This window comes from Electrona antarctica (assembly GCF_951216825.1).
Source record: "Electrona antarctica genome assembly, chromosome: 3".
In the NCBI taxonomy this organism is placed as follows: Eukaryota; Metazoa; Chordata; class Actinopteri; order Myctophiformes; family Myctophidae; genus Electrona; species Electrona antarctica.
The window spans coordinates 5,676,708-5,698,666 of record NC_136808.1 but is presented as its reverse complement, the minus strand read 5'-3'; the positions used below and the strand labels follow the sequence as shown (position 1 = coordinate 5,698,666).

Genomic DNA, 21,959 nt, shown 5'->3' with positions numbered 1-21,959 from the left:
GGATGTGGGGCTGGAAGCCAACAGAGATAACTGGTCCAAAGCAGTGCACTGGACTTTCCAAAGAGTAGCCTACTGCCTGCCCTGCAACCCTTGCATATGGGCTTTGCCTCTTCCATTCACCCATCTGCACTTTTAGGCACAGCATTTTAATTCAAACATGGAAACACTGGACCCGCAAATTTTAAAGAATGGTGGTGAAGATCGTTTGGAAAAGGAGATCATGCCTAAAGTGTCAGAGTCTTGGAGCACACTGTCTTCTTCAACCTCCAACGGTCTGAGTTTGTCATAGAATCAGCTCTTCACATCTTGTCATAGAATCAGCTCTTCACATCTTGTCATAGAATCAGCTCTTCACATCTTGTCATAGAATCAGCTCTTCACATCTTGTCATAGAATCAGCTCTTCACATCTTGTCAAGATCTTTTGAAGCCCCTCTCTGCAGGCCCGTATTTATATTTATTTTTTGGAAGTCCCTTGAGGAGCCGTCTACCATGGTCTCGCTGCAGGGCCAGGTATCTGCCGCTCTGACAAGCCTGGGGACATTGGAAGGCAAAGTAGACAGCCTGGCTCATAAACTGGAGCTAGTCCTGGGAAGAGGGGGACATGCAGGTGGCTGTCCCGTGTGCGTTACCTGCAGTATGCATGCTCGCCAGCAGGAGGCGACAGAGAGGCAGCTGGTAGCCCAGTCCAGGCTGCTGGAGAAGATGGACCTGAGGATTGCTGAAATGCAGACAGCCCTGGAGAGGATGGAGAAAGGTTGGTGGAACGATAGAACTCCCTACGCCTGGTGCGCCAGTGAATAACGTGTCAGTGGTATTAAATGTTGTTCATCATTCATCATCTCTACTATAGATCCATAGTACTTTAGTTTAAGTATCTGAGCTACCAGGGCCCCTATGAGTGAGTCTACTGTATTGCAATGCAGACATGTTTATGTGAATCCTTTTGCATTGGATGGGTCGTCTCACCTTTGTTTCATTATTTAGAAAGCTGTAATACAAGTTTGAAAACCTGAATATTTCCCACTTCTTAAAGAGCAGAACTTTGTGTAAAAATGTAAAATGTCCAACATTGTTTGTCTTTTCCTTCCACTGATGTATTTTAGTAAGACAGGGGAAATGCACACCTGAGAACATCTCAACATAAACTGGTATTAATATGGAATGACAGTTTCACACAGCTTAGATACCAATACCATTTCATTATGCTGTTTCTGGTGAAGGTGGTCTTGAAGGAAAGCATGTTTACACGAATCAACAAACAAGTCAACATATGAATGTGGTCCTTCAATCACAACCACAAGCAGCTGCCACTATACTGGCAAAGACGCCACTCATCACTGTCAACAAGGTACTCGCTTTTATTTTTATTGTCATCCTGTTATTTACCTTTCTCCTCTGAGATGAGAAAGGTCTGGGAATGTGGCTAGCTATTGAGCCTACAATTAAAATGTATGGGCAGGAATTAAACATTTATTTGATGCCTTATGACAAATAACCTTCTTGTTGGAGAGAGAGAATCAATGACCAAAAACCATAATGTAATACTAATTATTCCCCTTAACAGAACGTATTGTATTATTACCGTCCTATAGAGTCCAGATGGTTGCGCGCAGCCAGAAAGCAGTAAACAACAATACATCAAATCCCAACATCCTGCCATTTCTCCTCAGAAAGGTACCAGCTCATTTCTATTTCAGATAAATGTACAGTATCACTGTTATTCCGACACCTGTTCACTGACTGAACGTTTCCTTTTAGAAAGTGACAAACCAGCTTGAATCTGTTATGTTTACTTTACACTTTTTCCTCATTATTGTGACGATTGTCGTCACACGTGGCGTTATGCTTACTGTAGGCTTTTCACACAGGCTTGTTGTTTGACCAGATGAAGAGCCTTGGCTCGAAACATCGTCAATAAATAACCTTTTGGAGTGTGCGGGTTCCCTTCTCTTTTCCTATGTCACTTTTTGAACCCAGCACCTCCACGAAGTGATGTGCGTATTTTACTATAGTTTCTGTATGATTTTCACACAGGCTGACATCATGGATTCAGCTTTTTGCATTAGGGCTGCTCGATATGGACAACATGTCATATCTCTGTATTTATGCCAAATATTGCGATATCGATACGATATACGATATTACCGTAAAACTGATATTCTATATTTTAAGTGTTGCAACAATGCTATTGGGTTCCAACTTCCCACACTTGTTATTTGATATTCTAAGTTTAGCAACAATGAAAACTTAAAAAAAAAAAGAGGAATGCTTAGTGGGCAAGGACTGTGTGGGGGCACAGTGGTGGTTTATTTTCCGAGGGGCACAGGCTAAAACAGAGGGATGTTGGACGATTTATTGACGATATATCTATATTGCGATACCGTTGCCTTTTTGCGATACTGATATGCGTGTGTTCATCCCTCAATAACTATACGATAACGATATATTGTGCAGCCCTAAAGTGCATGGTGGTTAGATGGATGACAAAGCTTACAGCACTTATACCCAGGCGATCTCACATGCTAGCCTATACTAACCAGACCCAACCAAGTCTGCTTGGCTTCCAAGATTGGACGTGATCGGTCAGGCATGTTCACGGTGGTGTGTGGCCATAACAAGCAGCACTGGCAGCAAATGTTAGGCCCTATAGACAACCGTTGCTGGAGGAGACATTGAAAATATTTTGTATTTTCTATAAAATACGATTTTATAGGACTGGCGATTAATGCAATTGGGGAGGTATAGCAAATGCCTTGACCACTCTGCCAGATATATGCTCTCCACTTCTTGCAGATCAGTTGATAAAAATGACAGTTTCACAGCTTACAGGTCAAATGTACGTCAATTCATGATGCTGTTTCTTGTGAAGGTGGACATGAGGGAAAGCATGTTTACACAAATACACAAACAAGTCAACACATGAATGTGGTCCTTCAATCACAACCACAAGCAGCGGCCACTCCAAAGACTGCGTCATTACCTGCAAAGTCCCCACTCATCATTGTGAAGGTACTCTTTGCTATTATTTCCAAACTTCACTACGTCAGTATATGTGGGCTTTTTGTCCCTTGTCTCCGCAACAATGCCTACTGGACATTTGAGTCTTTTTGTAAGAACTATGTTTAATCCTGTTATTTACATTTTGAAATATGCATACATTAAAATGTATTTCATGCCATAACACTATAGACTTCCTGGTGGCGTGAAAAATAAAATCATTTTGAAGTATTGTGTATTTTCTCCTAGAGTCCAAATGGTTTCTCCCAGTTAGAAAGCAGTAAACAACAATACATCAAATCCCAACCTCCTGCCATTTCTCCCCAGAAAGGTACAGCTCATTTCTATTTCTATTACAAATACATGTAAACGGTGCATTTATATAGCGCAATTATCCAAGATGCTTTACATAGATTGTGCATTACATTCACCCATTCACACACACATCCAATACACCGATGACAGTGTCTTGCTCAAGGACACTTTGACACTAACTCTGGGGAGCTCAGGTTCGAACTGGCAACCTTGAGGTTACCATCTGGCCACTCCACCCCTAGTGGCCACTCCACTCCTGAGCCACCGCCAGTCCGCCACCCCTAGAATGTATCACTGGTATTCAGCCTCTACCTGTTGAATGTTTCCTTTAAGACCCATTTAGGCCTGACCTCAAAATTTAAAAAAAATCTTCTAAATCCTTCTGAAATAAATATTTTCACGATTTTTCCAAAATAGCAGACCTAAAAGCTCGTAGCGCGCCACTCAGTGGCGCGCTTGTAGATCTGCTATTTTTCAATAGCTAAATTATAACATAATGTTTAAAACACCAAAAGGGGTTCCCGCACAAAATGGGTTAAGAAAGCAACAAGCAACAATCTTTTTTTTTAACTTTCTGTCCTGCATACTAAATTGGGTGCTTTTGAACAGGTTGAAAATTTAGGTTAAGCTTGGTTATTTGTTATTTTTCAATTATCAAAGCATTTCAAAGGAAAGGAAAACAACAAAAACCTGAAACGAAGTTTGGGGCAGTTAGATGGATGAAACAGCAACTGGTATTCCCATCCAAGTGCTTGTGAGGCCTGATCCTGTATAGCTTCCGAAATCCGTCAACATTGAAGGAGGTATGGTAAGCAACAGTGACCAGCAACCAGTACTAGATTACAATGGCTGGAGGAGAAGATTTTCAACATTTAAAGTTTCTTTAACGCTTAGCACGTCCAGCTGCTACTTTGCATTAAAGTAGCTATAAGCAGCCAGCAATGAATAAAACGCTCCCCCAAAAAATGTAGTCTCTATAGAAGCTTTGTCATTGGTCGAAAAAAACCTGGTCATTAAAGTCATTCAAATTTTGACATATTATTGCTTATAGCAGCTTTAATTCAAAAATAACTAATGATCCATTTTATTTATTTACTTCTTTTTCTTTTTGAATTACACTTTTTGTCTCCACCAGGCCGAAGGCATGGGGAGAGAGTATGTTTTGCACTCCGTCCGTGTGTGTGTGTGTGTGTCCGTGTGTGTGTCCGTCCGTCCGTCCTTCCGTCCGTCTGTTACCAGCTAATCTCCGGCACCGTTAACCTGGTCGATGCCAAACTTTGCACACACACTCCCTGGATGCCAACGATGAACCTCTGCCCTGCATTCTCCAGAACGGCCTGTTATAGCGCCACCATGAGGCAGCTTTTCACATTTTTTACCTAAAACTGCACCGATCTGCGTGAAACGTTGCATGCACACTCCCTAGAGGCCAAGGACAAACCTTTGACCTGCATTTTCCGCATCTGCCTTTTATAGCGCCACCAGGAGGCCGACATTTGTAAAACACATTTTTTGATATTACTCCTCCAGATTCTGTCCAAAAATCTCACAAATCGTTACACAGTATCTCTATGGTCATGTGCTCAAGTCGGATCTGTCCGATATTTCATATTCCATCCTAATTGGCTATAATTGGCTTTCACAGTTTGCAAGATTGCCCCGTTTTGAACAAAAGCCTCAATTCATGAACGCAGCATGCAATTTACGTGAAATCTTTCACACATTTTCTTACTAGGCTGAGGAATATATCCCACCCTTTTCACATTGGCCTGTTATAGCGCCACCAACAGGTTGATTTTTGCAAAACACATTTTTGGTACAAAATGCCTCAAGTCATCCAATTGCCATCAAAGGCAAACATGTTTATATTACTCCTAAACATTTTGCCAAACATCTCACACAGTCCTATCCTCCTGGTGGAGACCTGTGCCCAGAAGGGCACTTTTTCTAGTTGTCAATGCATTTCCAGAGCTGTGACATGCGTGTTTGACTTAAAAAGAAAACGGTATAGGAAAAAGGGGGGTTTGACTATAGGGCTGTGTTTGTGATATTCTATTGTATAGCCTTTATCCAATTAGGGGATTGATTGATTGATTGAAGAATTTATTAACAGTTTGCAGAATTACAGTACATTTCAAGCACAAACTCAATACAAAGGCTGTTAACTGTGAGTGGACGACCCAATTAAGCATTACACTTGTTTCCAATAGGGTCCACCATGTTCAAATCATCAAAACATTTAGAGACGTACAAATAGACACTTCTATAGACAGAACAGGAATTCATCATAAAGGAGGTAAAAAGGGAAAAGAAACATATACAGTGAGGGGAGAAAAAAAAGGGGTGGGCGGTGGGGGGGATTCACGTTCAGCTCCGTTAATTTGTTTGATTTCCTTGGAGGAGCTGCGTTGGGTCCCCAAGTTGGCTCAGTGGCCATACCTTGAGTTGGCTGTGTGGCCGCGACCGTCTCTTGTGTTGTCCTTGCGTTCGTGTTTGAGGGATTCCGATTTTACAGGGGCCAGTTTCGAATTGCAGCCGTCCGTAGGTGCCCTTTGAGAGCGGTTTTGAAAGAGTCAAGGGATTCGCATGTCTTAATGACAGTTGGTAGGGCGTTCCACATTTTGGTGGCATAGGAGCGAAAAGAATTTAGTCCCTTGTTTGTGCCGAATCTGGGTTGTACATGGTTCGTTGCACTCCCTCTGGTGTTGTGGGTGTGGACTTCGTTAACATTAAGGAAGTATCTAGACAGGTACATGGGTATCTTGGTGGTGTATCGAATCTTGTGGACCAGACCCATTGCAAGATGCTGTACTCTGTCGTCGACCCTAAGCCATTCCAGCCTGTCGAAGTGGGCAGGGGTGAGGTGGGTTCGGGGGGCTAGGTCAAGTAGGAGCCTGACCAGTTTGTTTTGGGAAGTCTGGAGCCTGGTTTTAAGGGCCTTTGAGGTGCTGTGGTACCAGGAGGTGCATGCATAGTCAAAGAAACCCTGTACAAGGGCTCCTGTTAAGGTCTTCAAGGTGTTTTTGTTGACCAGTGAGGAGATCCTGTAAAGGAATCTTGTTCTATGGTTGACCTTTTTGATTACGTTGGTGGCCATTTTATCACCGGAAAGATTAGCCTCCAGGATGGAACCTAGGTAGGTAATTTCATCTTTACGTGTGATAACATTGTCACCCACTTTAACCAAGAAGCCATTTGCCTTGCTGAGATTACTATTAGAGCCAAAGAGAATGGATTCAGTTTTACCCAGGTGTAAAGATAGTTTGTTATCAGCGAGCCAGGTGCAGATTCTACCGAGTTCAGAGCTGAGGGCATTTTCAACCTGCAGTTTGTCCCTGTCCGAGACCAGCAGTGCTGAGTCATCTGCGAACAGGAACAAGTTGCAGTCACAAGCTGAAGTCATGTCGTTTACATATATTAGGAACAGTAGAGGCCCTAGTATACTTCCTTGTGGAACGCCACAGCTCACTGGGAGGGGGGGGGGACAGTGTTCCGTTCACTTCCACCATCTGTTCTCTCCCCTCCAGGTAGGATTGCATCCAGCTCACTGATGTGCTATCGAAACCAATTGCTTTTAGCTTGTTAACCAGTATGGAGTGGTTCACGGTGTCAAAAGCCGGAGGTATACTATTCACTCTTGTATAAATGCCATTTTTTTTTCCCCAAGGTTTTTCAAATAGCTCCACCTTGGTCATTGGATTATTAGTAATTTGCTCCATGAGTGACTTATATTTCTTCAATAATTTCCATCCAGTGCTCCCCTCTAGGAGGGTCTGCTTTCAACCATCTCCTCGTGATGGCTTTTTTTTTTAGCTAAACAATATTCTGAACTGGTATAAGTCCTCATGTCCTATTATGCCCTCAGATGTCAGAACCAAAATGGTTTTTATTTGACTTTACTTAATTGTGTTTCTCCCAGCCAACCACCATAACCCAGGCCTCTGGTCAGGTCCCAGACAGGCCTGGGTTGTGCCCCCCCACCCCCCCCCCCCCCCGAATCCTAACCACTAGGACAATCAAGGATTGGCCGTACTGCAGCTACAAGACACCTCTCCCCCTTTAGGAGTCATGGGCGTGGCCACGGAGCTCTTGGCTACACCCGACAGACCCTCCGGGACACTTGGGACTTTGTAAAGGTTTTTATTCATTTAACTTAAGGTCTACAAAAACAAGACGAAAGTGCTGCTGTGTATTGTGTCAAATCAGAGAGAGAGAGAGGTTCTTGGTTTATCTATGATGACCCTAGATTACTATTTCTATGCATTTTGTTTTCCTTGCTTACTGTAAGATGCTCTGCTAAATGCCTAAATTCCCATTTTGACCCAGGTTCAAAGTGCCTGAAATATAAAAAATATAACTGCCATGTCAACGATGTCTGTTGTAAAGTTTTTGGCCAATGTTGGTTGGCTGAAGAAAAATAAAAAATCCTGCCCTTTCCCATCAGTGAGGCTGAGCTAAAAGGGGTCAAAGCTGATCTCCAAAACATGACCAGCAACAATAGAGAGATGGAGAGACGGCTGTTGCACCTGGAGCAGGAGCACAAGCACAAAAGGGAGCTGCAGTCTCTAAAGGTAAGCTATTCATTACCACACCATTTCCAATAAATAAAGCCTCTGAACTTGAACACACTTGTCTCATTTGCTTTCCCCAGCCAAGGTTTGCAACTTCACATATGGTCAAGCCAAGGGTTCAAAGCCATGACCATGAACAGCCTAGATTAAAAAAATAAAAATGCAGATGGAAGCCTGTATAAAACCATGGTTCTTAAAATGTCTCTCTGCTTCTCTCAAAGGTGAAGCCCGCCAGAGGAATGAGATCGAAGGTGCCTACATAACTTCATCCAGGAACTTTTTTGCATTGTAGGGCTCTGGCTGCATATAAGGAGAGAAGTGTTTGCCACTCCATAGACGTGCATGCATGATATGCCCATAATTATGAATTGCATTCATCAGTAATGAGCATCAGTTGTATTGCTGATATCTTTAGAACTGTAAACGGGACAAATTGTGTGCAGCCTTTCTTTCCCATAGGCGTGAGTGTTGCTTTTGATTGGAGCTTCTGTTTTGGGCCAGGCTAAAACCATATTTTCCTTGTGTTCCAGGAGAATTTTATTCCATACAGGAATTCTAAACTGATGTATCTTCTTCAGGGATGTTTGGGAGGAAACAGCAAAAACGTGAGTTTGAACCTGGAGACTACAATTATTCTGAAATCCACAAATGTCAAATTTAGTTTAGAGTTAACTAGTTTGTCTTGGAACACGGGGGGTGCATTACATGAACTGATCTTTTTCTCACCCCATCAGGCTGATGGGGTGCCAACATCTCCCCAGAGACTGACAACTTTGGGATGACTTTGAACTCCCTTTGCTAGCAAGGTGGGTAGTACTTATCTACTGTATTTCTTGAGCACACATTGTAACTGCTTAAACTGGGTTTCAGGCTGCTAGCCAAACACAATTTGGTGTCTCCATGGAAACCAAACTTAATTTAAGCACAGTATAAGATTTGAAAATGTATGTAAAATTGCTCATGATTCTATATTTGCTGATTCTATATTTGGGAAAACCAACACTAAAATATATTAAGCAGATACTTTTTTTGTTGTTGAAAAGTTAACCAATATGCTTCTCGTGTTGCTGCGGCTTGTTTTGACATTTGTTCATTCAGTGTTGGTGGTCTTCAATGTAACATTCTGTTCTCTTCCAGGTTAATGACCAATTAAGCCGTGCCAATGTCATTGGCACGGCTTCAGCAAATAGGAAGTAGGACTCGTCTGCCTCTGATGACACAGTCCAACAAGACCTGTTTTTAAAAAGCATTAAAAAAAAAAAAACGAAATAAAAGTTTTTGGACAAAGTTCTGTGTATTCTGGAAAGTTGTTTAATCGGTACACATATTTGCGTAAAGGCTATATGACGGTCAAACACATATTTTTGGTGTGTGCAAACCCTTGGGTTGACAACTGGTTATTTGTTAGTACATGATGTATTGCCATATTTTTTTTGTTCTTGCTTAATGTAAATCACTCTGGTAATCATACGGCAAATTGACATTTCTCCCCAACTACTCCTAATACTACGGCAGCAGTGTGTTGGCGTATATGTAGATATAAATACAGGCAGACGGCTATTTATTTTCTCCCTCATTGCCAAAGTGACTTTTCTTTTTTGAAAACCTTATATGACCTCAGCAATTATGCTGTGAGGAAGTGCAACATTTTAATGGGAAATACCTTGGAAACAAACTCTGACATCCCGTTAGTCTGGACATATATGGATTCTGCGTGCGGTTAACCTAACATTACTATTAATGCTGTTAAGTTTTAGTCCACTTGCCAGAATCTGAACCTGGACATTTTCTGTACCCTAAAGTTTTGTTTGAGTATGGGTCCCCAGCATTTAGAAACTGCCGGATGCTAACTTGCATATGTTGGGCAATTTTCATAATTGGCATAATAAGATGGGGTATCACTGACATCCTATACAATTCAAAGTTTCATTATGCTTTTAAGTAGTATGTGATGTGTCACTAGGGGGTTTTCATTATTCTGAATCCATTACAAGCATTCATTTAGCATGGAAAAACACGGGGCCAAATATATATAATAGGCACTTGCCCAACTGTGCTGATCGACCTCATCACATTTGTTATGACGGCTATAACCATTGTGTTTTTCATGCAAAGCTAATGCTTACAATGGAATCGGAATCATGAAAACCCTCTTAGTTTGACATGCCACTTAAAGCACAATGGAATTTTGAAAATGTTGCCGTATATAGGTTGTCAATGATACCCCAGCTTATTATGCTAATTATTAAAATTACACAACATATGAAAGTTGGCATCCGGCAGTTTCTAAATGCTGGGGACCCATACAATATTTCTAACAACTATAGGGTACTCAAAATGTCCAGGTTCACAAAGGGGCTCTATGGGCTGGCAAGTAGACTTATTTAGGGATAGAGATATAGTCATGAGGATAGGGTCTGAATTATATCACTGAAATGTGGGAAACCATCCTTGCCTTATTAGTCAATGATCAGGCACTAACAAAGCAGTCATGGAAGGAGGTTAAACGGAAAATTCAAGAAGTTTTCAAGACGTGTCACTTGGAAAGAGTGGGAAGATGTACGTACACATGTTTATGGTCACTATAATTGGGTTGGGGGATCACTCAAAGTTTTGGGGTCTGTGGCATAATGTATTGGCATACTTAGCTCTGGTCCATAGCCCTAATGCCCTTTGCTATTAGGGCTACTGTACCAGATTGGGGGTCCTTGCAATTAAACCGTCTACTACCACTGGTCATATGACTTTAATGAAACCGGTACAACAAAACAATGTATAACAAGTGCTTTTATTGCCCGTATTGCATAGCAACTACCTGATGGCTCACTCACTCACATCATCACATGTTTCTATGGGAACCGTCTAGAGTCAGATGTGCTGGGTTTTTTTCGGTCGGCTATAGTCTGGTACGTCTGTCTGGAATGCCCTTAAAGGGAACGCGTCACTTAATGCTGTCCGCAGAACCAGATGGACAGCAACATTTTCAGGAAAGCTTTGCCTCAAACTTTAGGGGCAGGTTAGACTGACAAGTCCTGAGCAAAGTCACTCGGCATATTGGAAGAAGAGGAGTGGCACACACACACACACACACACACACACACACACACACACACACACACACACACACACACACACACTCATTGTCATGCAGAGCTCTTATACTTTTGTCTACTTTGCGGTTCCTCTGTAACAGCTAGAGTGTGCTGTGCCTGTGCTTAAAATTCACATGTAAGCAACGGCCTCGGTCCACTGACCGGCACTTTGCCTTCAGCCAAGCTTAAAGGAGCATTTAGTAATTTGGGTGATTTGGAAGCATGCTGCACTGTAGGTTAAAGTTAAAGTACAAAACTTTGACAAGGACTGACCAACAGGTTAGGTTACCACCTCTGGGTGTCAGTCTCAGTTTTGGTGCTGTGTTTTGTTCTGCTAGTCATCTTTATCGGTGTATTTAATCTCGACACGTTTGCATTTGGCCTTGCAAGCCACTTGAGCTAGCTAACAGGCTAGCGTCATCCAGAACAGTAGACTTCTCCTAGCCTCAATCCTGATCTCACTAATATGAATGCATTGAATTCTCAAGTTGCATTTTCAACGCAATCAGGAGACCGCCGGTCTTATCGCTGGTGTGTTAGGTTCAGTGTGAATTACATCCGCATTACCCCAATGTAGAAGCCACCAAGGCCACCAGATACAGATTGGCATGAACATACTGGCAGTGTCGTTTCCTATGCCAATCTGGTGGCGTTGGTGAAGCACCACAACATGGACAGTTTATTAAATAAACAATGAATAGAGAATATACATGATTTTGTCTGAGGATGAAGAAGTACAGCAAGACCTTTGGTTGTACCACTTATCAATCATCAGTTCACGTGAGGTTGTAAATTGATCTCAATCCCCAGATGCAGTCCCTGTCTGCGGATGCGGGCTGCACCAGCAGCTCCGGGTCCAGCGGCACCCCCACCACAGGGCCCATGGTGCAGGTGTGCTTCCCCAGCGCCCAGGCCTCCGTGCTGGACAGCCTCAACAGGCAGAGGGAGGAGGGCCGGCTCTGTGACCTCTCCATCCAGGTCCAGGGACAGGTGTTCAAGGCCCATCGCTGTGTCCTGGCCGCATCCTCACCCTACTTCCATGATCAGGTCGAGGAAAGGGTGGAGGGAGCACATAGAAGTTCATTCTTTATTTATTTGTGCCGGTCTAACTAGTATCGATCAATCAGTCCTACATAATGAAAATTCAGCAGAATCAGGCAGGGAGGAGGTACTTTGGTGTAAACTACTTGTGTTCATATTTGGAAGCCTCGGTAATGCCCATAAATCAGTCGTGAGGGGCCTGCATATTGCAGGCATGCCCAATAAGCCGAGAGCTGATCAGGCATCGGCAAAATTCTGTTCATATCAGTGTCTGCAATAATTGGCAGTCACCATATATGGAGAAGGCAATGCTTTCTGTACCCGTGATCTGTATCCTGAACCACTTGTTGTAGAGTTTTTTCAAGTTTGCGCATCCACTATTGTTTGTGTTCAAGAATTTATTGTAAAATGTGAATGCAAATAAAGATGTTGTGTGTGTGTGTGTGTGTGTGTGTGTGTGTGTGTGTGTGTGTGTGTGTGTGTGTGTGTGTGTGTGTGTGTGTGCGTGTGCGTGTGTGTGTGCGCGTGTGCGTGCACTGGGTTATGCAGAGTCCAGAGAATCCAATAGTTTGAAGATGTCCATGTGTGGAGGAGAGAAATTCACTTAATGTATTTTATATACATTGTTAGCATAGGCCTATACATAGATAATTAACACACTTTACAGAAACATAATAACACAAGTAATAACTAAATAAACAATAACAACACGTCGATACAACATGCAAAACAATTCAGGAAGACATTTGGTTTCATCACCTGGTGTCGATAATGAGTTATAAAAGGTTCATAATAATGTTTTATATTTCTCAAATATAATTATCTTTAAACATTTTCTTAGGGGGGTTTCAACAGAAATGCAGCAGCATCGGTGCTTCCTGTCCCCTCAGTCTCAAGGCAGAAGCATCGGTGCTTCCTGTCCCCTCAGTCTCGTGGTCAGCTCTTCAGAGCGCTGTTACTCTTGTTAGTTTCACACCTGCCGTCTCCCTGCCTGTACCAAACAACAGAGAAACCACACAGTCGTATTATGACACATCCTGTCCTCAATAAAGAGCTGTGAGACGGAGAGGCTTGTTCAGTTGAGAGAGAGTACAGTGTGGATAGCAGCAGCACCACCGCCATCCTGCAGCTACTGTCCTACACACAGATATGGACACAACATGGATTCTGGTCTACCTGCTGTGGAGCTCAGGTACAGTTAGTTGGCACTTGGTTTTAATGTCTGTGTGACCATATAAGGCAGTGTGGTGAGCAGGGAGTGTGTTTTAGTGTCTGTTTGACCATATAAGGCAGTGTGGTGAGCAGGGAGTGTGTTTTAGTGTCTGTTTGACCATATAAAGCAGTGTGGTGAGCAGGGAGTGTGTTTTAGTGTCTGTTTGACCATATAAGGCAGTGTGGTGAGCAGGGAGTGTGTTTTAGTGTCTGTTTGACCATATAAAGCAGTGTGGTGAGCAGGGAGTGTGTTTTAGTGTCTGTTTGACCATATAAAGCAGTGTGGTGAGCAGGGAGTGTGTTTTAGTGTCTGTTTGACCATATAAAGCAGTGTGGTGAGCAGGGAGTGTGTTTTAGTGTCTGTTTGACCATATAAAGCAGTGTGGTGAGCAGGGAGTGTGTTTTAGTGTCTGTGTGACAGTAAGGCAGTGATAAAACATGCATATACTGGTCTACCTGCTTTTTGGACTGCAGAGAAAACAGATTCTACAAATGTATCCTAAATCCTGACAGTTTTCTGAAAACCCTATGTTTCTATGTGTCAGTAGCTCTCAAAACTAGGGGACCCCCAATATTATCTCCATTTGGCTGCGGACCCCCATCTGAGAATATGTTGTTCCAGGGAGGGACCCCGCCAGAAGCTAATATAAATTTGAGTTAAAAAAGTTCACTGTGAAAAGAATATAATATTCAAAGATTTGCGCCACATTTTCTCGTTTAAAAAAAACGCCGCTATGAGCTTGTAGATCTGCTATTTTTCAATAGCTAATTGCTAAAGTATAACATAATGCAACATTAAAACACCAAAAGGGGTTCCCACCCTGCATGGTGCTCTTTCATTGTTCCACTGGCATAATTCCTTACATCACACCACCTACCGGTGCGCATGTTCTAAGACTTTCTCATCAACATTGAATACTTGTTCACCTTAATGGAAACCACTACTATTCTTGAAACTAACAAATAGAGTGAATTAGCACAGGATTGACCTGTTTATTAAGCTACTACTAATGAGACAAGACATCAGTTAAATGAGTTTGGGAACAGACGGCATGACACAAAAGACATATTGTACAACTATATGCAGTGATAGTGAATAAAGGGAACTTGGTGGCAAACCACAAATCATTTGACTAGAACTTTCCAGCAAACAGAGAACTTAGAACAAGAAATAAAGAACTGAAATCTCAGCCATATGTATTTGTGTACCATACATGGAACTGGATAGAGCTCTCTTATCAAAGACGTTTGCGGACAAACCACAAATCATTTGACTAGAACTTGCCAGCAAATAGAGAACTGAGAACAAGAAATAAAAAACTGAAATCTCAGCCATATGTATTTGTGTACATGGAAGAATTTCAACCATTTTGCCTTATCAAGTCAGGTGCAATCATCAGTATGTTAATCATAAATAATGTTTTTATTATTGTTAGATTTTTTTCATAATTATAGCCTACACATTTATAATAAGATAATAAGATGAAAAGGCAAGGGCTAAATAGATGTCATGCCCACAATGAGACTGTTGGGCCCTTCTGTTCTTCTTGAATTAGCCCCCCTTTAAAATGTGTAGCACACAGGCATAGTCACTATGGCACATTATCAGTCCATTCGTATACATTTAGGGCTAGCTATGTGGGTTTCTGGTAAAATTATTGACCATTTATTTTATATGTCCGTGACAAAAATCAAGCGTAGCATTAATTCATTGCGGCACGGAAGGCAGATGGTTATTATGTATATATAGTTCCCCTCATTCATTCCCCCTAGTAATTCATTCTGCCTCCCTGTAATTCTTAGTCCAGGGGTTATGGGATAGTATTGTATTGTTTGCGATTGTGTAGATCCATCCATCCATCATGTGTTGATGTGTTTCGTTGTGTTGAATCATGTGTTGATGTGTTATTACTGTGTATTGTTGTTCATGGATTATTGTATCTTTGGTTCTGCTCTGGGGGATCGTTGATCAGACCCGTGTCTCGGTACACAGATCATCTGATATCACATGAGCAGAGCCATACTAACATGCAATAGCTTTGCAATAAATGGTCTATGGTCAATCTGAGCTGAAGTGTCTCAATGAAATAAAATATTGATCAAAATGTTTGTTCATATAACTTGCGTGTGGAGAGAGGGAAAGTAAAAGCCACTTTTCCGTGTGAAAATGCACAAATGTGCGTGCATGAGGTGTGGGCACGCGCATTTTGCGGCGCACGCTTACACGTGCGCACCCCCTCCTAAACATTCGGCACCTCCTACTGTAAATACCTTCCCACGGCCCTTTGTCTCTGTCTCTCTCTGTCTCTGTCTCTCTGTCTCTGTCTCTCTGTCTCTGTCTGTCTCTGTCTCTGTCTCTGTCTCTGTCTCTGTCTCTGTCTCTCTCTCTCTCTCGCTGTCTCTGTCTCTGTCTCTCTCTCTCTCTCTCTCTCTCTCTCTCTCTCTCTCTCTCGCTGTCTCTGTCTCTCTGTCTCTGTCTCTCTCTCTCTATCTCTCTCTCTCTCTCTCTCTCTCCCCCTCTGTCTCTGTCTCTCTCTCTCCCCCTCTTAGGGTGACCAGGTCCAAACGTTTCATTTGAGGGACAGAATTATCGCCTGTGTGGAACAAGTGGGATGGGGACGGGGTTAGCAATTTATCACTTAAGTTTCTATTAAAAATGCCTCATGTCATAATATTAGAACAGAGGGCTAATATTGCTAATCTTTTTTTTAATTAAACCCCTCTGGCGTCTCACGTTTTGTTTAAAAATGCTCATGTTGTCATGGGTGACTTGTTGTTCATGTTGTTTTAACATGTTTTTATATATTTAATATATTGTATATTTTTTAAATGTTTTTTATGGGTTCCTCGGCCGTGTGTGCGCATACAGCATTACAGTCACAGAAAACCACCCAATGACGGAACTGCAGAATTTACGATTCATTATTAACTAACTGTTAAGGTAAATTAATTTCTTAACAGCGATTAATCTAACCCATTTTGACCCGAGATCAGATTCTAAAAATGTCTTCTACATCCTGACAGTTTTCTGAAAAAGCTATGTTTCTATGTCAGTCGTTCTTCGATTTTTCAAAAATAGCAGACCACTACAAGCTCGCTACGAGCTTGTAGATCTACTATTTTTCAATAGCTAAAGCATAACATAATGCTAACACCAAAAGGGGTTAACTATTAACATATCTAGTTCATTGTTATGTTTTTTCTCACCGTGCTCAAATATTCTGCCACAGTGGATTGTCTATTTAGGGAAAGATAGCAATTAAGTTTACTTTGTTTTTTTTGTTGTTTTGATCCAATCGTTTTTGTATTTTTGTTTATGTCGATTAATAATTTGTTTGGGTCGGATTTGTGGGGGAATGATGTCGCTGTCCTGAGGAATATGCATCAGCACAAAGTTAGGTCTGAATTAGCTACAGATGAGAAAGATGACATTGTTGTAGGCTTGGTTGTGAATTTGTGAAATATTGAGTTTGTGTCATGAATGATTTTGTGGTACGACGTGGTGAGATCTGGCCTGATTAGTACTGCTGTTTTCTCCTGGTGACTCTATAATCTTATTCCTATATTCCTCAACTGTAATATCACTATACACTGTAATCTATTGACCAGAGGTGAGCAGTCTTAGACTAATATCACACTGTAATCTATAGACCAGCCCAGAGCAGCCCAACACAGAGGAGGATGATCACTGGTGTGTGTGTGTGTGTGTGTGTGTGTGTGTGTGTGTGTGTGTGTGTGTGTGTGTGTGTGTGTGTGTGTGTGTGTGTGTGTGTGTGTGTGTGTGTGTGTGTGTGTGTGTGTGTGTGTGTGTGTGTGTGTGTGTGCGTGTGTGTGTGCGTGTGCGTGCACTGGGTTATGCAGAGTCCAGAGAATCCAATAGTTTGAAGATGTTAAGCTCCATGTGTGGAGGAGAGAAATTCACTTAATGTATTTTATATACATTGTTAGCATAGGCCTATACATAGATAATTAACACACTTTACAGAAACATAATAACACAAGTAATAACTAAATAAACAATAACAACACGTCGATACAACATGCAAAACAATTCAGGAAGACATTTGGTTTCATCACCTGGTGTCGATAATGAGTTATAAAAGGTTCATAATAATGTTTTATATTTCTCAAATATAATTATCTTTAAACATTTTCTTAGGGGGGTTTCAACAGAAATGCAGCAGCATCGGTGCTTCCTGTCCCCTCAGTCTCAAGGCAGAAGCATCGGTGCTTCCTGTCCCCTCAGTCTCGTGGTCAGCTCTTCAGAGCGCTGTTACTCTTGTTAGTTTCACACCTGCCGTCTCCCTGCCTGTACCAAACAACAGAGAAACCACACAGTCGTATTATGACACATCCTGTCCTCAATAAAGAGCTGTGAGACGGAGAGGCTTGTTCAGTTGAGAGAGAGTACAGTGTGGATAGCAGCAGCACCACCGCCATCCTGCAGCTACTGTCCTACACACAGATATGGACACAACATGGATTCTGGTCTACCTGCTGTGGAGCTCAGGTACAGTTAGTTGGCACTTGGTTTTAATGTCTGTGTGACCATATAAGGCAGTGTGGTGAGCAGGGAGTGTGTTTTAGTGTCTGTTTGACCATATAAGGCAGTGTGGTGAGCATGGAGTGTGTTTTAGTGTCTGTTTGACCATATAAAGCAGTGTGGTGAGCAGGGAGTGTGTTTTAGTGTCTGTTTGACCATATAAGGCAGTGTGGTGAGCAGGGAGTGTGTTTTAGTGTCTGTGTGTTTTAGTGTCTGTTTGACCATATAAAGCAGTGTGGTGAGCAGGGAGTGTGTTTTAGTGTCTGTTTGACCATATAAAGCAGTGTGGTGAGCAGGGAGTGTGTTTTAGTGTCTGTGTGACAGTAAGGCAGTGATAAAACATGCATATACTGGTCTACCTGCTTTTTGGACTGCAGAGAAAACAGATTCTACAAATGTCTCCTAAATCCTGACAGTTTTCTGAAAACCCTATGTTTCTATGTGTCAGTAGCTCTCAAAACTAGGGGACCCCCAATATTATCTCCATTTGGCTGCGGACCCCCATCTGAGAATATGTTGTTCCAGGGAGGGACCCCGCCAGAAGCTAATATAAATTTGAGTTAAAAAAGTTCACTGTGAAAAGAATATAATATTCAAAGATTTGCGCCACATTTTCTCGTTTAAAAAAAACGCCGCTATGAGCTTGTAGATCTGCTATCTACAAGCTAGACATGGCACACTGACTATGCAGAATACTATAACGTAACGTACATACATATATATATATACATGTATATACAGTGTAATCAAGAACAGTGACTATAAAGAAAATTACCCTTTTTCAACAGGAGAGACTCTCCTCTCTCCGCCTAAGCGCTGCTCTCAACCAGAGGTGGAAAGTATTACATTTACTTAGCCCATTTTGGCCTGACATCGAAATTTAAAAAAAAGTCTTATAAATCAGTTTTCTGAAATATGTTTCTACATCAGTGGTGCTCAATATTTCCCATTACAAGTACTTAAGTACTTAGTGTAAGTACAATTCTGAGGTACTTTTACTTTGCTGGAGTGTTTCATTTACTTAGCCTACTTATGTGTACTTATTATGAAACAGGACATTCTGCATAATGAGTACTTTGTACTTAAAGTATATATTTTGATGCCATTTCTGGGTGGCTGTGGCTCAGGAGGTAGAGCAGGTCGTCCAATGATCCCTGGGTCGGCGGTTCGAGTCCCGGCTCCTCCTGTCCGCATGTGGAAGTGTCCTTGGGCAACACACTGAACCCTACGTTGCCTAATGAGACACTGAACCCTACACTGCCTGCAATGAGTCGGTCGGTGTGAGGCTGTGAGCTCGCCACCGTTGGTGTGTGAATGTGGGATGTGAGGATGCTGGGGTCGATCTGTGGGTCGATCTGTGGGTCGGCGGTTCGAGTCCCGGCTCCTCCTCCTCCTGTCCGCATGTGGAAGTGTCCTTGGGCAAGACACTGAACCCTACGTTGCCTCCAATGAGTCGGTCGGTGTGAGGCTGTGAGCTCGCCACCGTCGGTGTGTGAATGTGGGAAGTGAGGACGCTGGCGTCGACTGTTCGCCGCTTCACCTCCCAATGTATGAATGAATGAACCCTTGTAAAGCGCTTTGAGCATTTTGAAAAGTGCTATGAAATGCAATTAATTATTTACTCAAGTAAATTGTGATTACCGGACTCACTGGTATATGCAGTCGCATCAGATCCTGTGGGTAGGAGGGCGTCCATTATGTGTATAAAATAGCTAAAGGCTCTATTGCTGATTACTTAGGTTAGGACCCCCGCAGTGGTGTCCGGTTAGAACTTAAACCAGGATGCTTCGACTTCTGCCTTCTCCCTGAAGCCGACCCTCTATATATTCTCCGACCAGGCTTGTCACGATGACTAAGCCAGTTAGATCTATCCATATATGGTTCTACCATATCTATCTGATAACAGCACTAGGTCGGCTCGGGCCCAAATATAGGGATTGTCATACTAAACATGTCATATGCCATATAGCCCAACGTCCTAGTCAGAGTCTTCGTTACAATGTGGACTAAGGTCCACATAATGAGAGGCCTGCTCTGCCAGAAACATTGCGAAAAAAAGTTATGGACATTTTTGTATACCCACCATAGACAACCAATATAAGGCAAACTTTCTCAAATTTCATCATGCTTTAAGTAGCATGTGACAATAATTGTCAAACTAGGGTGTTTTCATGATTTTTAATCCATTCCAAGCATTCGTTTTGCACGAAAAACACTCCTTGGCCTAAATTCGGCCATAGCCACTTGCAAAAATGTTCCCAAATGTGCTGACCTCATCACATTTGTGATGACGGCTATGGTCGTTTTTCGTGCAAAACTAATGCTTGGAGTGGATTCAGAATCTAGAACCTAGTTTACCTCCATAACTTCTTTTCGCGATGTTTAAGGCAGAGCAGGTCTCTCATTCTGTGGACCTTAATGACCAGAGCAGGCCTCTCATTCTGTGGACCTTAATGACCAGAGCAGACCTCTCATTCTGTGGACCTTAATGACCAGAGCAGGCCTCTCATTCTGTGGACCTTATTTAATGACCAGAGCAGACCTCTCATTCTGTGGACCTTAATGACCAGAGCAGACCTCTCATTCTGTGGACCTTAATGACCAGAGCAGACCTCTCATTCTGTGGACCTTAATGACCAGAGCAGGCCTCTCATTCTGTGGACCTTAATGACCAGAGCAGACCTCTCATTCTGTGGACCTTATTGACCAGAGCAGACCTCTCATTCTGTGGACCTTAATGACCAGAGCAGACCTCTCATTCTGTGGACCTTAATGACCAGAGCAGACCTCTCATTCTGTGGACCTTAATGACCAGAGCAGACCTCTCATTCTGTGGACCTTAATGACCAGAGCAGACCTCTCATTCTGTCGACCTTAATGACCAGAGCAGGCCTCTCATTCTGTGGACCTTAATGACCAGAGCAGACCTCTCATTCTGTGGACCTTAATGACCAGAGCAGACCTCTCATTCTGTGGACCTTAATGACCAGAGCAGACCTCTCATTCTGTGGACCTTAATGACCAGAGCAGACCTCTCATTCTGTGGACCTTAATGACCAGAGCAGACCTCTCATTATGTGGACCTTAATGACCAGAGCAGACCTCTCATTCTGTGGACCTTAATGACCAGAGCAGACCTCTCATTCTGTGGACCTTAATGACCAGAGCAGACCTCTCATTCTGTGGACCTTAATGACCAGAGCAGACCTCTCATTCTGTGGACCTTAATGACCAGAGCAGACCTCTCATTCTGTGGACCTTAATGACCAGAGCAGACCTCTCATTCTGTGGACCTTAATGACCAGAGCAGACCTCTCATTCTGTGGACCTTAATGACCAGAGCAGACCTCTCATTCTGTGGACCTTAATGACCAAAGCAGACCTCTCATTCTGTGGACCTTAATGTTTTTCTCCTCATCTCTCCATGCTAAACCATTGTTTTTCTCCTCATCTCTCTGTGCTAAACCATTGTTTTTCTCCTCAGCTCTCCGTGCTAAACCAACAACATCAGGTAAACAATCAACCCTTATACTAAATTATATTATTATTGTTCAGGGATATAATTTAATGAAAGTAATAGTGAGTGCTTACTCATTTTGATCAGGAAAACACAAACACCACATTATGTTTGGATGATGATAATGAACAAGATTATTATTTGTATTATTATTATTATTATTATTATTATTATTATTATTATTATTATTATTATTATTATTATTATTATTATTATTATCAGGAACAGTGTTTCTCCTATGATGATGAAATAAAAGTAATATTGTTTTATTGCTGTCTGTTCTATTGTCTATGTGTGTCCAGAGCCTGATGATGTCAGGTTGGTGGGACGAGCCAGTCACTGTTCTGGCAACCTGGAGGTGGAACACCAGAGAGAATGGAGAGCAGGGGTTGGTGACACCTGGTCCATCTGGACCATGAAGTCATCATCTGTAGTGTGTAGACAACTGGGCTGTGGCTCTGCTGTTCACACATGCAGTAGTTCTGGTTCTACACGTCAACCTGTATGGAGGATTAGCTCTTCCTGTGTTGGATCTGAATCTGCACTGAGGGAGTGTGTAGCCATGAGGTCTGACACTTCCTCCTCCTACAGAGGGATGATCTGTTCAGGTAACCAACAATCAATTCAACAATGACACTAATCTATGAATGATCACCAATATGTGGCCGT

The 21,959-nt window shown here is 42.4% G+C and overlaps 2 protein-coding genes across 2 annotated transcripts in view; both read left to right on the top strand.

The window, feature by feature from the left end:
• Positions 1 to 125: 125 nt before the first annotated feature.
• Positions 126 to 3,368, top strand: LOC306920633 (uncharacterized protein; the record flags this gene model as incomplete). The annotated part of the gene is made up of 5 exons (XM_079497442.1): positions 126 to 756; positions 1,223 to 1,350; positions 1,595 to 1,676; positions 2,872 to 3,011; positions 3,249 to 3,368. The coding sequence occupies exons 1-5, from the start codon at positions 492 to 494 to the stop codon at positions 3,366 to 3,368; spliced, it is 735 nt and encodes a 244-aa protein (XP_079353568.1). The 5' UTR covers positions 126 to 491.
• Positions 3,369 to 11,787: 8,419 nt separating this feature from the next.
• Positions 11,788 to 21,959, top strand: part of LOC306920631 (uncharacterized protein) — a gene marked incomplete at both ends in the record, with an annotated part of 15,454 nt that continues 5,282 nt past the window's right edge. Inside the window, 3 exons of the mRNA XM_079497440.1 lie at positions 11,788 to 12,024; positions 21,258 to 21,284; positions 21,593 to 21,608. Coding sequence (XP_079353566.1) covers positions 11,788 to 12,024; positions 21,258 to 21,284; positions 21,593 to 21,608 — 280 coding nt within the window. The remainder of the gene's footprint in view (positions 12,025 to 21,257; positions 21,285 to 21,592; positions 21,609 to 21,959) is intronic.